The sequence below is a fragment of the Pristis pectinata genome, chromosome 2, assembly GCF_009764475.1.
Source record: "Pristis pectinata isolate sPriPec2 chromosome 2, sPriPec2.1.pri, whole genome shotgun sequence".
Taxonomy (NCBI): domain Eukaryota; kingdom Metazoa; phylum Chordata; class Chondrichthyes; order Rhinopristiformes; family Pristidae; genus Pristis; species Pristis pectinata.
Window position 1 is genome coordinate 121,682,755 of NC_067406.1, and position 18,283 is coordinate 121,701,037.

Sequence of the window (18,283 nt, forward strand, 5' to 3'; positions counted from 1 at the left end):
ACCTTACTTGATTTTCCTCTTTAAGAGGGAGTTGCAGCATCTTTCTACAAGCTGCTATTGATCTAACTGGTTGTAATTTTCTTTTTTTCTCTCTTCTCTCCTTTTCTTGAATAGAGGTGTCATATTGGATGTTTTCCAATCCAGTGGGACCATTTTAAGAAGTGGGAAGTTTTGATAGATCACAATCAGTGCATTCACCCCTCTTCAACCACCCCTTTTTAGAACCCGAGGATTTTGATCATCAGGTCTTATGTTGCACTAAACAGTTATGGTAAAAATTTAACTAAAATAACATTTCATTGTGCAGTACATTCACTGAGAGTTTGTGTAACACTGTATTACTTATATGGTACTTCAATGAAAAAACATTTACTTTTATCCTTTCTATATCTACTGATGAAATTTATACACAGCTTTCTATTCAGATTTCACCCATCCTTGGTCCACCAGTCACCTACTGGCCCCTGTCTCATCACTCCCTCTCCCCTCTTTGTACTGGCTATCTTCCCTCTCCACTCTTAGTCCTGATGCAGGGTTTTGACTGAAACATTAACAATTCTTCTTGCCCCATGGATGCTGCTCGACCAGCTAAGTTCCTCCAACAGATTGTTTTATTTGGAAACTTATTCTGTTGTCAAGACAAAGAAAAAGCTTTAGTGTTGAACTGTTCCAACCATAGTTTAGTGGTTATTAAGAATTGAAATATTATTCATGAAAATCAGATCAGTTGGATTGAAGAGGAAGGATTATACTGATAGGATGAGGGCCAGTTGAGTTCAATTGCCTTTCCTGTGCTGTATCTTCTCTGTAGTTCTATAAATTGAGCTATTATAACTTGCAAAATAGGATATTTATGGAGAATAACAAAGCCCTGTATCAATTGCAATACAAGATCTTACAGTACTCTATTAGGTAAAAGAAATGTCGCAATGTGTGATAAAGTATAATCTAGTATCATTGCTTAAGACATTATAACGTAGACACGAATTCCTGTTTGGCTCATCTTGTTTTGATGCTAATTATAATCCATTCACCCTCTTTGAGATATTCATGTTTGTTTATAGTTGAACTTGTTTTAGCCTACCTAATATCTTTCACTACAAATGAATAACTTCATTAAGAAGTGCCATACAGAATGCTCACCCACCTTCACTCTGAACATGTAGCAAGATCTTCAGCAAGCATTCCCTTACACTTTAATGTTTAGTTCTCTAAACATAGTTACTGAAATGTACCTGTTTAGTCAGTTCTGTCCCTGTCCACTTATCCCCTTGTAAAAATATCTGGAGGTATTTTGTGTTGTACAAACCACTGTATGCCAACAAGTTCTTGAAATTTCAAAGCACTTTGTGTATCCATCCATCTAATGTTAATAAAGCATATTATATATAGGAGCCACAAGAGACTGCAGACGATGGAATCTGGAGCAACAAACAATCAGCTGGAGGAACTCAGTGGTTTGAGCAGCATCTGTTGGTGGGGGGGGGGGGGGAAGAGTTGTCGATGCAGGGTTTCAACCTGAAATGTCGACAATTCCTTCCCCCCCTCACAGATGCTGCTCAACTTGCTGAATTCTTCCAGCAGTTTGATTGTTGCTGTTATATCTAGGCATTGCTTTTGAACAAATGTCATTGTGATCATGGACCAATTAGTCTTGGTGACTATTGAAATTCAGTATATTAAAAACAATTTAATTTCTCTTTTGTAGTAGCTTGAAAAATCAATTGGAAAGTTTGGTTAGGTGGATAACTTTACACTCTTTTGTCAAATATTATGCCTCTAAGCAATTCATTTGAACTTTTCGTCGATTATCAGTTGTGCTTACAGAAAGGCACACTTCCATATCAACAGCAGAATTTGTAGACCTCACATCTGTATGAATAAGCAAGGGAGTGATAGTCATCAGGAGGTGCTTGTCATTCAGTACAGAATGTGTCTGATTAAGAAGCGATGAATGCACAAAAAATCATGAATCTTCCAGACTGTAACTTGTAGCTGCGACAGCCATACAGAACTTACCAGTGCATTATACTTTCAAAAATAAATTAACTGGAACTCAAAATATTTTGCTGGTTGTCTTAAAGAATGAAGTTGTACAGAAGAACACCATGATAATAGTGTTTCCTAAATCTATCTAGCTTGTAGTAGAAAATCCATGCTGAAGTAAAGTTTGATGTAGTTCTACATAGATCCTAAAAAAAGAATTGCATGAACTGAAACGTGCTTTTTCTGTGGGTGGTTTGAAAATGTACCAATTATGCTTCTGTGCCATCATTTAAAACTTCATAAAAACTAAGGTAAACTTATAGGAAGACATTTATTTACACACAGCTCACCCGTTTCTGGTATGGTTGAATGAATTGCTCTGGGATCTGCCTGGAATTTAGTTATTTTTATATGAATAAAACTGAAAAGTCCAAAAATATTTTCTTTTAAAAAGAAGTACTGGCACTTCCAGTCTACTCCTTACTTTCCCCTTTAATTTCATCTGATCCATTTTGAAATAATTTGAAGAAAATCACGAATTTGAATTGTAATGGTATCATTAAATAAAAATTTTTAATCAAATATGATATGTTTTGTCTTGAGACAAGTTATGAGATATGAGTTGAATATTCAAGTAATAAAAAATCCTCATTTAGTTGAGAATTTGATATAACTATTTTTCCTCATCCTCCCAGGTTGTTTGAATTTAGGCTAATTATGGTACTTTGGTCTAGGAGGGCTAACTCCATTCTCCCTGGATATTTGGATAAGGAAGTATGAGGAGGAAGCAAAAGAGTGGCATTGGAGTAAGAGGCACCATGGTGAAGTGGTTAGAGCTGCTTTCTCACAGCTCCACTGACCCGGGTTCGATCCTGACCTTGAGTACTGTGTGTGCGGAGTTTGCACATTCTTCCTGTGATCACGTGGGTTTCCCCCAGGATGTCTGACCTCCCAAAGATGTGCAGGTTGGTAGGTGGCAGATTTGAAGGACAAGAGAGTTGGTAGGGATACAAGAGAAAAAATGGGATTTATTGTGGGATTAGTGTTTGATGATCTGTGTGGATATGGTGGGTTAAAGAGCCTGTTTCTGTGCTGTGTGACTCTACAGATGATACGAGAGAGAAAAAGGAGGTTTTTGTGAGAGCTGCAGGGAGTGCAGTGAGCTGTGGTGCTGCAGGGAGAGCAGAGAAGAAAGAAGTGAGTAAGCACAAAGTCGAAGAGGAAATTTGGGCTAGGGTTCCAGGTTGATAGAGTAAGCAAAACCAGCTCACTTCACAATGAAGCCAGAAAGCAATCTCCTCACTCTAACCCTATCCATTCACTTCATCCTCATCCACCCTGGTCCAAATGGATGGGGAGCAGAGTGTAGAGAGAGTAGAAATAGCAAAATCCCAGCAAGAGAAGAAGTTTAGCATCTTGGAGGTGTATGGTGGGTGAGGAGGAAATGAGAAGCATGAATTGCTTGCTGTTACTGCCACAAGGATCATTTCTTGGCCCTCAATTATTCACTGTCGATATAATAACTTGGAGGTTGGAGTGGAGTATAAGGTATCCAAAATAGGTGGGAGGACGTGCTGTGATGAGGATATTTGGACTTTGCAACAGGATAGGGATAGGTTGAGTGAGTGGGCGAAAACCCGATAAAGGAGTTTAATGTTGGAAAATGTGAGGTAATGCACTTTGGTAGGAGGATTCAAAAGGCAGGCTACTATCTAAATAGTGAGAGATTGTGCAGACAGATTTAGGTGTTCCTGTGCATGAAACACACAAAGTTAGCATGCAGGTGCAGCAAGTATTCAGGAAGGCAAATGGCATATTGGACTGGGATTCTGCAATCCCTCCTGAGTGACGATGGAACACCTTCCTTAAAGCTAATAGTGGTGTGTGTTGGGGGGGGGGGGGTGGTGGGGGAAGAGGCTGGGATAGAATGACGCAGTACCTATTCATTCAGGCAACGTTGGGGCACTGTAATGTAGATTTCCGTCTACTGTTGATGTGATGCCAAATAGTGATCCTTGGGGGTATAGAGCATAATCTATTGCTGAGCCACCTGGTGGAGATTAAGCAGAATACATTGCTGATCGTCTGTGCACATTTGCAGTGGTTTCTATAGCTGCTTATGTAAAGTAAAATTTATCAGGGGACCCCCCCCCCCCCCCACCCCAGTATGACAGCTACAGCCATAACTGGACACTCATAACTTTGATTTTCCTAATAAACCCTAGACTAAATACAAAATGGAAAGTTACAACTCAAACAGTATTTTCAGTAAATAAAAGCTAAGACATTGTGTGGGTCAGAAGGACCTGGAATAAAAAGTCTCTGACCCATTCAGGAATCCAGTTCTCTTGTTGAAAGTTAATTGATCAGGTTTATATGTTATTCACTTGTACCTAATATAATTTCAAAGGCCTGTACTTTGCCTTCCTCCAAGTTTGAGGGCGACACGGTAGCGTAGCGGTTAGCATGATGCTATTACAGTGCCAGTGATTGGGGTTCGATTCCCATCACCGTCTGTAAGGAGTTTGTACATTCTCCCATATCTGTGTGGGTTTCCTCCAGGTGCTCCAGTTTCCTCCCACATTCCAAAGACGTACAGGTAGGTTATTTGGGTTTAAAATGGGCGGCGTGGACTCATTGGGCCGGAAGGGCCTGTTACCATGCTGTAAATAAAATCTAAAAAAATTTTTTTTAAATTTGTTTTCTCCAGAAATAATAGAAAAAAACTTGATCTTTCATGACCAGTGCATTTAGCTCAAAACCACTCTAAACAGGGAAGTCCCAGTTACAGCAGTTAGTTGAATTTTAATTCCTGCACAGAAAGATAAATGGGGAAGAAAGATGGGGTTTAAAGAAAAGGTTTTTAACAGAAGTTTTTGTAATTTTCAAAATCTCCAAAATTTAAAAGCTGAAGGACTAGGACTCCTAAATGTTAATTTTTTGGCACCAAAGAGTTTATTTTCCAGCAATTACCATATCGTACAGTTAAACAAAACATTTACAGTAAAATGGGAAAAACCTGGATTATTTCCCAGACAAATTTGATTGGTAGCTTTCTTGTAAGTACTACAACCACATCCTTTCATGAGTTTCAATGCTCAGTCTATGGTGAGGTATCATTAAAGTGCAGGAGTAAAGCTATTCTGATAATAAATTAGATTGTGCTTGACTTCGCCAGCACTTCTCATTCACCTTGTCGCCTGTGGTTGCACTAACCTTTTGTAGTTATGTGCTCCCAATATCCTGGAGGCATTACTGCCACAGGCATTCTCAAGGTGGAACAGTCTTCAACTAGGCCTCATATCCTGCAGTCTGAGGCTCCATCCTGTAACCATTCTGAGGCCTGCTTACGGCTTGTGCTCTCAGAAGCTTTTTCCACTGTCTCTGAATGTCTCTGATCATCAGAGACATTTAGAAACAGTTGAAGCACATTTATATATTTAAACAAAATTCAAAATAATTGAACAAAAAAAATAAAAAGGACTTGTATAAATTAATTAAAATAGATAAAAAGTACAAAACAGCTTGGTGACCCTATTTAAGTGAATGGGATTGTGTTGGATATGGCAGCCATTGGTGTCATAGAGCTGAGGGAACAGGTACAAACTTTTTGGATCTTCAGCTCAATATGATAAAGAACTGCCTTGGATTCTGCGCAGGGAGTAACCTCCAGCATACTCCATACTTCTCTACAAAATAAATGGCTGGCCATCAGCGAGGACCAGGTCCAGTTTTTCAGGAAGCTGCCACCTTACTTTATTGTCTAATGATGCCAGGGACAATAGCCTCACTATTTGTTTCCATGAAAATCCCAGGCCAGAATACCAATCAACAGCATGGTTGTTGATAGAATGACATTTTAAAATGATCAAAATAGTTTTCTAAATTTAAATAACCCATTCAAGGATCCATATGTTATGGCGGGCAAAGACCAGATGATTTTTGTTCCCAATTGCTGTCCATCTGTTTTTGCTGAACAATCTGTGTGCATAACAAATGTGGACAAAATAGAATTTGGTTGCTATGTTTCTTGCCCTCAAGTGACCCGCTCTGAGCCACTTTCAAGTTTTTGTTGTTTGGAAATATTTGAAACTATCTGTCCAGCCAAAAATGAATCTGGCTGGCAGAGTGGCGCAAGCTAGTTATTCTGATGGCTCAGAGCTCCAGTGACTTGGCTTCATTGCTGACCTTGGGTGCTGACCGTGTGACATTTGCACTTTCTCCCTGTGACTGAGTTCTCAGCTTTCCTCCCACATCCCAAAGAAGTGCGAGTTGAAAGGCTAATTGGCCACTGTAAGTTGCTCCTAGTGAATAGGTGAGTGGTACTATCTCAGGTGGGAAAGGGAGTGGGGGTAAATAAGTTGCGGGGAAAATTACCGGAGGAACGGAAATGCTCTGTGAGCCAGCGTAGACTCTGAGCTGAAATCATTTCCTTTTCTATATTGTAAGGAAATATGGGTAGATCATGATTTGAACTACAATGTTTGCATTTCTGCTGGTGAAACTTTCTTATAGCCTTGGTCAGTTTAATAAGTAAGCTTTTTGGTATCATAAGACACATTATCAAAATAGAACGCAAGGAGTTCTCTTTTAAATAATAGGTTTTTATTGCGCCGTTCGCATTTTATAAACAATTTGGCAGATCTCATAAAAACTTGACTGTTCATATCTAGGCTGGAGATGAGCATCTGTCATCTGAATCATTAGGAAAGAAGGCAAAAGCAGTGTTATGATTTTTTTTCAATTATTATTTAATGGACTGTTATTCCAAGGTATCGCTACTTTCTTGTTCTAAAAATGTTTATTTGAATTGGTATGCGATAATATTTTTGTTCTTTTTTTCTAGTTCAGCGTACCAATATATTTACTATTCGCCTGAAGACACGACCAAAGCAAAAGAAGTTATAACCAACATCTATAAGCTTCAGCCTCGCATATTGAGCAACACAGATCTTCTTCTTACTGCAGCAAGGCAACACTCCAGTGACAGCCTCAAGGATACATTGAAAACGCTCAGTGAAATAGTAAGAATTCTGATCATTCATTTAAAGTGAACTTCAATTTTGTGATGCTGTTTATTCTCATCCATATCATCCTCCAGCTTGATTTCCAGTTTAACTCTTGGCTAAGTGTTATTAGAGTGGATAATTTGGGGATGAAACAGAAAACATGTTTATCAGTATTTTCTCAGAATATGAGAATAGATTCTGCAATCTGGGTGCATTATGCTCTCCATTCAGGAACAGTCTTTCCAGGTGAAGCAGTAATTCACTTGCCTTCGGTGCTCATGATGTGGTCTCCTCAACGTTAGAGAAACCAGATGCAGATTGGGTGGCCGTTTTGTGGAGCACCTGCATTCCATCCACAAGGGCAACCCTGAGCTTCCTGTTGTCTCCCACTTCAATTCTCCATCCCTCTTCCACTCCGACTTATTGGTCTGTGGCCTCCTGTGTTGATACAGTGAAACCCAAAGCAAGACTGTCTTCTGTCCGGGTATGTTGCAGCATTCTGGACTTGATATTGAGTTCTACAGCTTCAGATGACTTGATTTCTCTGTTTGTATCAGTCGTCCACATGATATTGGCTCAGCTTGTTCTTTTCCTTTTTTTCTCTCTGGAAACGGAGGACATGCCCAGCCTAACCTGGCGAGCATGATGTTTTACCCTACATTTCGCAACATCTGCAATCTTTTGTCTATATACTCACTCTCTCTGACTGCTGTTATTCACTCGTTGACCAGATAACCTTGTTTACAGCTTATCCCCATGGTCTCCCCATTATATCCTATCCAAGACATTCTTCCCCCCACCACTCTCACTGCAGCCTAATAAGCTTTTATTCTCTCTCTCTCAGTTCTGACAAAGGGTCTTCAATCTGAAATGTTAACTCAGTTTCTTTTCCCACAGATGCAGCCTGACCTGCTGAGTATTTCCAGCATTTTCTGGTTTACTTAAAGTTCCAGCATCTGTAGTTTATCTGATTTTGTATTTTGTTCTTCAACAAGATTGTGTTTTTATATAATTTACCCTTGTATGTCTTGAGCATGTCCCTTTCCTTTTCAATATAATTTTTTAAATTTCTTATTTTTTTTATTTCTTATTGTTTTTTTTTATTTATTATGTGAATTAGTTTTTCACATAATTGTGCAAATGAGGATTTTTCAGAAGTTATCCAAAGTGCTTGGTGCCTAGAGGAATTTTATTTGCTTAACAGTGATAACATGCCTTAAGAGTTCACTCTTTTTTTTAACATGCATTATATTAAATTTCAAAGAAAGTATTCAAATAAAATAAACTTAGACAATTTAAAAATAATAAGATGGCAGGATCAGTAAAATAATATTCACTTAAGTTCTCTGTTTTTCTCTAAGTGCAGTGCCTCACACTGGGGTATTCTGTTCTGGGGCTCTTGATACCTTGTTCAAGTATCTCCTCTACTTACAGGTTTAGACTATGAAGGTGAATGAATAGTTTGACTCTAATGGGTATTACAGCAAAGTCTTATCAAGTACCCTTGCAACATTCCCACATTAATTTCCAGGGGAGTACACTAGAAAGTGGAAAACGTGAGAATTTTTTGTTTTGTTTACCTTTTGTTTTTGTTAGCCCAGATAAGCTAATAGGATCACTTTCACCAACCCCTGCCAAGGCTGGCAAATCTGTATTTGATCTGATTAAATGTATTCCCTTTCTTGAATAATGAATTGAATTCTTGCATTTGTTTGCTTTGAATGCCGTGGTCTTTTTTTTAATATTCTGTGACTCCCTCATGACAATTGCTAGCACTACATAAATTGCCTCTCTTTCTTGTTCCTTTCAGCTTTTTAAACCCATCCAGGATATCCAATTTGTTGATGTCAGAATTGACAAATCCACTTGGACTATTTCCATTATTAGAAGGTTTAATGGTAGTTATTTTAGTGGTTACTACTTCAAGTAAGATTCATTGTATGGATTAACCAATCTTTGCTCCTTTTCAGTTCCATCATGTTGAGCATCTTTTAAAGCTGTTATTTCTTCCTTAACTGTTCTCTTCCCTGGACATATTGGTCATTCTTGCTGTTCTGTTTAGCATCTGCTTCTACCCTTATTTCTTACTCCCGACTTTGCCCGTCTGCTTTTAACACACTCTTGAAATTTGCGTAAATCAATCCTGACTCCAAACCTTGTTTTCATAAGCTTCATGGATTTCTTTTTCTTTCAGTCGTTACTTTCTTTCAAGGGTGAACAACTCTGTTTACAAAAAGTAGCTGAATTTATCAAGACATCATACAATTTATTGTTCTTTGTGACCAAAGCAGGACTTTGTGCTCAAGATATAGCCTAATTGACACTTAACACATAACTAGCATTTGTATAGAACCTTATGATATCTTAAAGTTATCCTAAAATGTTGGAACATAGCAACATAAGTAGTAGCCCATTTGGCCACATGCACCTGCTCACCATTCAAAAAGATATGACTGCTCTTTTATCTCAGTGCCACTTTCCTGCATGAGCACTGTATTGTTTGATTCTCTTAACATCTGCATACCTATTGATCTCTGCCTTGAGCATACTTAGTGAATTACCCTCCACAGCTCTCCTAGATGGTGAATTCCAAAGAATTGCTGCCCTTTGCATGAAAGAGCCCTTGTATGGCTGATGCTTCATTCCACATGAAAGGAATATCCTCCTAGTTATGCATGTATTTTTAAGCCAAAAGTGCTTGAGTAATGATCAGGTGGAAGGACGTAATTTCTTTCTGATTTTCAAAACAAACAAAAGAGAGGAAATGCTGTGGTAAATGCAATTCTAACTTTAAGTTGGCCTAGAAACATAATTATCAAAATCTTGCTTTGTATGCATTACATGATTGGTTTCCTGCATGAAATCAATTGCAAAACACTTCTGTGCACTTTCAATATGCTGAAGTCTATAATAAGATTTTTTTTTTGTTTTCATGAGCATAATGGACAAAGCACATGTTGCACTCAAAGGTCATACCATTACATGTGCAATGTCCAATTGGTGCTTCTGTGAAACAGAAGCAGGGATGTGAACCATGAAGGAACAAACCTGTACCAGTGCTCTTTAAAGGGATCATAAATTACATGCAAATTTGTTCTGTACTGGAGTTGTGGGAAGTTAATTGCATTTACTGGGACTGAAGGCTACAGTTGGAAATCTAGGGATGAATTTGTTGAGCACTGCAATCAAGGTTGTTCTTTATCACTGCATGTTTTGGGAGTCATAGCAAGGATCTGAACAGGGTTCCAATTTGACCATGCATAGAAGGAGATAGGCTGAAGGCAAAGCCTTTCTTGTTGAGGAGGTTGAAAGAGCAGAAGCTGTGATTTCTGGCTAGGAGTTCCCAACTCCTAAGAGGCTTCCAGCTTCCAAGAAGTAATACATTCAGAAAGTGTTTTCTACGATCCTGGTGACACATCAGTCACCTTTTTAAGATCATAAGAGTTGAACGTTACAGAAACTGCCCTTTTAGCCCAAATCGTCTGTGCCGACTGTGATGTCTATCTACATTAATCCCCTTTGTCTGCATTAGGCCCAAACCACTCTACTCCTTTCCTATCTATGTACCTGTCCCATTGTAATTTTATCTGCTTCTACCTCTGGCAGTTTATTTCCACTGTGTGGAAAAATTTGCCCCTCAGATCTGCTTTAAATTTCTCCCCTCCTTCCTTAACCGTATGCCCTGTAGTTTTAGACTCCACCACCCTAGGGAAAAAAGACTTAAAATTTCTACCCTATCAATGGCCCTCATTGTTTTACAAACCTCTGTAAGATCACCCCTCAGCCTTCTACATTCCAATGAGAATAAACCCAGCCTATCCAATCTCTCCTTCTAAGTAAATCCCTCCATTCCAGGCAATATCCTGTTGAATGTCTTCTGCACTCTTTCTAATGCTACCTTATCCTTCCTGTAGTGTGGTGACCATAACTGCACACAATATACTTTGCAGCTCCAAGTGTGGCCTCACCAATGATTTGTGCAGTTGCAACAGGACATCACAACTCTTATACTCAATGCCTTGACCAATAATTGGCAAGCAAGCCAAATTACTTCTTCACTATCTTATCCACCTGTGTCACTGTTTTCAGGGAGCTATGAACTTGTACCTTAAGACCCCTCTGAACATCAATACTCCTGCAGTCTCTGCTATAAATGTCCCATTAGTATTTGACATCCCAAAATGCATTATCTCACAGTTGTCTGGATTAAATTCCATCTGCCACCCCTCTGAGTTTTTGTAGCAAAAGTTTCAGCTAAGCATCAGGTTTGGATTGTTCTGGTTCTGGAAATGAAGGACGTTGTTGACCTATACATTTTATCCCTTGCATTAGTCCAAGTGGCTCTGGTGGATATGTGACACATTTCCCACTTTGCAGCTCACTGATGCATTTGAGCCTTTAGAGAGGAATTATTCTCCATGTCCCCGAGTGAAGGTCATCTGATGTCACAGATGTGTGGATTTACTAGGATTACAAATTTCCTGAAGGTTCTGACAATGGGAAAAGTACACGCCACATTGCAGGAGATGGGTGGCTGGCTGTTAGAGATGAGGGCTATCCTTTGCCGCCTTGGTTCTTGCCTCCAGTTGAGGACTCTGGTCATGTTTGAGTAAGTTATAATCACAGCCACAGGGTTACTAGAAGCCAAGCCAAGAGGGGATCCATTGGGATCCTGTCAGAAGGTGCCTTCTGGGTCTTCAAGATGAAGCTCTGAGTCTGGACCACTCAGGAGTACCCTGCAATATTCTTCAGAAAGATCCTCAAGCTTTGTCATCATTTCCGGCATCCATTATTGTGCAGCAATAGGAGGGGGAGGTGAAAGATGACAGATGGTACCGAAGGGAGTTCATTCTCAGATGTGCTGTCAGGGCATGCCTTGAGGATCATACTTCACTCACTGAAGCAGGAACAATGTCACTAAGTGTGGGAATGGGATGAAATGTTGACCACAACTGAACAGTGACTGTAGTTTTATTCAAATATTGTTTGGAGTTTTTTTCACATTTGCCTGAGCATCACTCTCCACTTAATGCCTCAACTGAAAAGGGGAATGACAAAAGTTATTCGAGAAGAATAAGGAAGAAAACCATCATATCTGATATGTTGCTGGTGTAGCACATTGCACTGCAGTGAATTGGATTGTTGGGGTGAGAACCTGAGAAAAAGGATAGGCATTCATCCCTTTGAACCTCTTCTGCCATTGAATGAACTCACAGTTGAGGAAAAGTTTAACCTTTTCTGCTGCCATCCATGCGCCACCAAATGAAGAGCTAATCGTCTGTGTTGCAGAACTGCTGAATAAGTTCTTGGCATGCTCCCACAGAGGGTAAGGTCAGTTGCAAAGTCTTCTAATATACCTCAGGTGCCCTGTTTTAAAGTAGGATTGGTGGAATTCTTGGGAATAGGTTGCTGTCCTGCTTTTGCTCTTTATGTACTGCAGGGAGTTCCAAGGGGAGAATATAGGTTAAGTGTTCACTTGATTAAATGTCTGCTGTACCTAATGTAATGGTATTCAAATGTTTGCAGAGAGGGATATAAATAAATAACAGCTTCTTATCTCAGTTGATGTGCAAGAACACTGCATATATATCCTTTAAAGGAGGAGATTAGCTATCCTTGTTCTCATTAGGACCAGGGCATATTGGTAGAATTGTTGAGTGTATTTATTGTAACTTAAAATTGCTGAGGTAAAGTTAACAGAGAAAAGAGACTTTATTTCCAAGTTTAGCTGACATTTTTCTTCTGTGGCGCAGCATGGTAGAATTGAGTTCAGGGTAAGATCTGACACAGTGGCTTGTTAATAAATTATAAGTGTTCATTGAAAGTGTGTGCCTTGGGGCTAGAAATGGAATATCATTTATAAATGGTACTACAGTTTATCTTTAATATTTTGAACTGTGCTCTAATCCTCAGCTACTTGGGCCTACCTTGCTTACGTTTAAGTCATTTTTCTCACTTTAAAGGAAGCATCACTTATCGCTGCTATTGATATTCTTCACTTTTACAAGATATCTTTATTTCTATCTGAGGACTTGCTCTCACTATGGAAGGAAAAGGGATGTACGTAGCTAGCATCTTAAATAATTTGAAGCATGTAACAATTCATTTTTGTTTTGATGTGACCACTGACAAAGGAGAAACAGAACATAACTCAAAATAAATACTATTCATTTACATTCTTGGCCTTAAGTGGACATGATTATGACCTTGTGGTGTATGTATGTAAGTGACCTATATGTATGCTTGGGCAATAAGTTGATTGAATAAACCAGTGGAACATTTTCCAAAGGCATCCTCTGGGTTGGTGGGTAAGGAATGCAAAGTATATAGAGAAAACAAAAATCTCAAAATTGGCAACAAGGATAGAAGGCGAAATGAAAACAGAACATTGGAACTATTCAGCAGATCAGGCAGCATCTATGGGGAGAGAAAGAGATTTAACATTTCAGATGCCCATTGTGTTGCAGAACTGCTGAATAAATTTCAGACTTCTAACATCTACAGATTTCTTTTGCTTTCAAAAGGAAGACGGGTACTAAATGCTGCACAAGGGTGATTAGTTGGGTTTTGTGTGCAACATGACATGACTTACTTCATAAATTGGATTTGGGAAAACTTTTATTATATGTGTGTTTTTAGTTTTTTTATGTTGGCTTAAATGAACCCTGTGGTTGCCATTGACAAAGGAAAACAAACTAAGGTATGGGACTGCTGGTTTATTGGGGAATTGGAGTTGCAGACATTGGCAGGCAGAAAGGGCTGTACAGGTTGTATTTCCCTTCCTCTTCCTGTCATTATCTGCTGTCTGCCTGCTCACTGCATTGCTGATTGGTCATGGTTTCTCCTCCTGAGGGCAAAGTTGTGCAGTATGCAGAGTCTACCACAAATCTTGACATGCACTCTGCTGAGTACTCTAGGCTTCTTGTCAAGCAGTCCAGGCCAGGGAAGCATTCTGTGAGCATACCAGTATTCAGTTCCATCAGATTTCCTGTGGTATCATTGCATACATACGGTCGTATCTTTGAGTAGTGGAAACTCTTCTGGTCTTTCTAATGGAGGGAACTGAAATCCAGTACCTGCATAGCAATAAACCTGTGGAGTCTAGTATCATGAGGAAGTCTGCAGCCCTCACAAATCTGCTTGCTGTAGAAGCCTGATGCTCTCTGGCAGGAGAGAATTAAATGCAATTAAATCTCTTTGAAGAAGGAATTTAAGTAACCTCTATTACACAATGAATAGCAAAACATGAGGTTACAAACATCCCCAGTACTAGCCTAGAAAGAACTATATTGAGAAAAGTAAATTGCCACAATCAGTTCGACGCCCACTGGAAATGCAGTCCAGTCCCTGCTTTGAGTTTGAAGTTGTGGCTGCAGTAGGGACCAAGTAGCTATTTAAGTATTGATCTCACACACAACTCTTCCATATTGAGGTTAGCAAGGAGAATTGCTTCCTGAAAGACGAGCTCTTCCTTTCATCAGTTGGCATTATCTGTAAGGCAATGCTCATTGTCCCAATTATGCAATAGAGATTTCCATGGGGAATGATTACTAGTGCACCCACGGCTGGCAGCAGCTGGTTTGTGCAGATGCCTCGAATTCAGCACCTGCTACACCTTGGCCTTTGGCACTACAAACAGCTCTTGAAAACTCAAAACATTTGTAGAGTTGTACTATTGCCAGAAGACATGAACTTTGAACAAATTATCAGTGGTTTAATGATGCTCCTAAATGGTACTGTTGATGAGAGAATTGTGGTTAAGTCAGATTCCACTTCCTACTGCAATCTAGCTGTGAGCTATAGAGCAGAGTGGATAATTATATGAGATTACTACAGAATGAAATGGATCATGGTTATAATATAAATTTTCATGTAGTGTTTTAAAGTATGAAAGTGAATAGATGATGACTCCTATCAATCACTGCAGAAAATCCCAAAGACTGGTTTTATCACCTGTTATTAGAATACTTGATTACAAAAGTATTTTCTTTTGGACATTTTTTTCGTCAAGTACTTTTTTATTCAAAAGTAAAATAGTGCAGATGTTGAAACTGATAATCACTCTCTGCGTTATAATAACTTTTAGTGGTACGTGATCCAAGCTCGATTTGAACGAAGTAAATTGTGCTGGATCATTTCCAGATGAAATGACAAAGTCGGACTGATAATTTACAGCTGTGATTCGTGTTGGTGTGTCCAGTGTCTTCCCAGCATCAAATATATATCAAATTAAGCCAGTGATCACACTTTGCTCATTTCAGTCCCATCAACATAAATTGGATCTCCTGGGTACTGAAAATAAGTACTATTGAACAGCCACAAAAAATAAAAGGCATAACATGCTGCATTCTTCACAGGTGGAATTTTCTAGGATCCCTGATATCGAGAAAACCTCAACAGCTCCAAACCTCACTGGAGGCAGCTCGTACACATTCCAAAGCACTCAGCTCATGCTCAAAGTGCCATTTACTGTTCATTGGAGATTGTAACCAATGAGAAAATTCTTTGTTTGTCTCAGTGATCATCCTGCACAAGCATAGGTCTAGGTGTGTGAGGCATTTCCATGAGGATGGCTACCTCTGGGGAAGGACAAGCAGATGTACACCATTGCAAAGACCCTCTCACCTACGGCCTCCCTCTCCCCCATAGCAGCCTGCATGCTACTGGTGTCTGGATGCCATAGGGATTGTGCCTCTGAGGGTGCTGTGCAGTAAAGTGGCACAAGCTGCATTACTTCAATACTTTTCCCATTGGGACCCATGCAGATCACAATTCAATTCATCTTTTGAAGTGAAAACTATTGTATACTTGCTTTTAATCAATTTCACCATCTTTTTTTGTGGGACACTATTTCATGCTTGAGCCACGTGCAACAATATTTTAGCACACCAAGAGAAGTGTAATCCACTTTCTGTTTCTCTCTCAACAAATCTTGTCTCCACTGCTGAGTTTTCTGGTTTTTCTTCTAATCATTCTTTGTTATAGCCTCATTATTTACAGGACAAATATTTTTGCATTAATAAATGGTTGATTGTATCTTCAATTCTGCATCAAGATTATCAAAGTAATAGTAGTGAATGCAATAACATGTTTTTCTTTCTTTTTGGTTGAGATGTTAAAGATAAATCTTTAAAATAATTGGGAAGTGATGCAGATTAACTTGCCTGGCAGTATAAAATACACATATTAATCTTTGAGTCCCATTGGTGTAATCTATATTTTTACTGCTTCTGGTAGAATCAATGTATTGCCAACATTCTTTGATAACTTTAAGGTTAGGACTAACACTAACATTTTCTATTTTTCTTTTGCAATATCACTAGAGGGTAATAACTACTCATGTCAGTGTTGCATCATGAATGTTTACCATACTCATGAAATTCTTCACTACTTTTTCATTAAAAATATGAACTGCGACACTAAACCAACAGAGAAATGAATCCGATGAGGCTGATTGTTCAATGTCCTTCTCTGCTGTGTCAGCTGACATTGGCAGGGGCCATTACATGGTTCCTGCATTCAATTGTAGTTCCATTGGTTAGTTAAGAGTAAACCATCTAGGCACAGTATCTGGATCTGGTTCCTTATTGGCAACTTCTGCTTGTTGTGTGGGTGTGTGTCAGACTCAGCTATAGTGCCTCCTGCTGTCATTTATTGCCTGGACTTGCACTTGGATATTGGGTACATTGGTAAAGAGTATAAGTGAACAAAAATGCTTCAAATTTGTACCAATACAGCATTACTAAAAGGCAAACATAAATGAACTATAATAGAAGTATTTTCTGTTATTCTCATATCCACCTTTATTAAGGTAACAGATGTTTCTTTTGTTAAGGATTGTTAAGGAATGTGAGTAGCCCAATGTCCTAACTGATGTCTTATTGGTGAAGACAGGATAGCTCAATTGCCCATTGAAGGGGCAGTCAGATTTGTTTAACACTAAATTCATTAATATATATATGTATGTAACTTTAACAGACTGAGCAGTTTGTACATACTTTTGAAGACCAGTTGGTGAGAAGCGCCCTGTTGGCTCTACATAAAGCTCGTCCAAGCTACATCAACAAAAAGTGCTCCACTCTCATCCATAATCCAGAAGGCACTGAAGAGCAGTCTGAAAGCAATCAGCGCAGGTCCAGTAAAGATTCAATACCTCACCATGCTGAATATGATGAGGAAGATTGGGCAAGTGAATTTCTAGAGAACTTTTACTTTATAATTAGCAGATGTTTATAATTGTTTATGCATTTTATCTAACTACTCATAAAGGACTAATCATTTCCATAAGAGGAAACTGTAAGACTACAATTCTGTATACCAAACATAGAGTGTGAAATTTTGTGTAATGTTGCAATCAAGTAACTCCCACTATTAATGTGGTTTCTGAAAAGTGCTCCTTCAGCTCAAACAGTGTTAACTGATGATGGGAAACATTTATGCCATTTAATACTGTTTACAAAGATATCACAAATTAGTAAAAATAAATTTTCCTTCCATGTACATTATCTCTGGGTATATATTATTCATGGGTAATGTATTTTTTGAAAATAAGTAATGAAAAAGTATCTCATGCATTCCTAACCCTTTCATAAAAGGATTAGATGGAGGTCAACTGCCTTTATTCCAAAACTAGCATTTTGCCAAAATAGAAAAATTCCAACGCAAAATTTCTTTATGGTTGCTCTAAGCCAGGTTATAAATTGTGACTAATCATGTGAACTCAAAATTACTTTGAAATTCACCTAATTTTCAATGAAATGGCTGACAAAGAAAGGGTAGCTTAATCCTACCAGTTGGAGATAGACATATTCCTCCCACCTCACACTTCCCAAATGTTTTCTTAACTATGGCAATATTTTAAGCTTTAATAATTCAATGAATATTTGATAATGCTGATATAGAAAATGTGTTTTGTTCTGGATATAATTTGTTTGTTTTTCCAGGACAGAGTGTGGGTGAATGTGGGGAAAAGCTTGAACTGTATTATTGCAATGGTGGACCGACTGCTTGAACAGAGTGACAACAGACCAGAATGTGAGCCAAAGCCTTCGTCGGCTGACCAAAGCCCCTCCTCGGCATGTGGTGGGTGAGATTTCAATTTACGTGAACCAAATAAAAGCGACACTCTGCAGTGCAACTTAAATCTTTATTTCCTTTGGAATTTGGAATTATTCCCCATTTTATGTTGATGTGTGTATGTATATGTTGATGTATATAATTGGGATTGGTGACTGTTAGTGTTTTGATCATTTGTCTTCTTTTTAACCTTAAGCAGAAAATTGTAGTTT

General features: G+C 38.7%; 1 protein-coding gene across 6 annotated transcripts in view; it reads left to right on the forward strand.

Annotated features, from left to right (window-relative positions):
- Positions 1 to 18,283, forward strand: part of inpp4b (inositol polyphosphate-4-phosphatase type II B) — a 561,052-nt gene that overhangs the window by 481,375 nt on the left and 61,394 nt on the right. For all 6 annotated transcript variants that reach the window (XM_052042054.1, XM_052042063.1, XM_052042079.1 and 3 more), the window contains 3 exons: positions 6,833 to 7,010; positions 16,974 to 17,180; positions 17,939 to 18,077. In XM_052042054.1, coding sequence (XP_051898014.1) covers positions 6,833 to 7,010; positions 16,974 to 17,180; positions 17,939 to 18,077 — 524 coding nt within the window. The remainder of the gene's footprint in view (positions 1 to 6,832; positions 7,011 to 16,973; positions 17,181 to 17,938; positions 18,078 to 18,283) is intronic.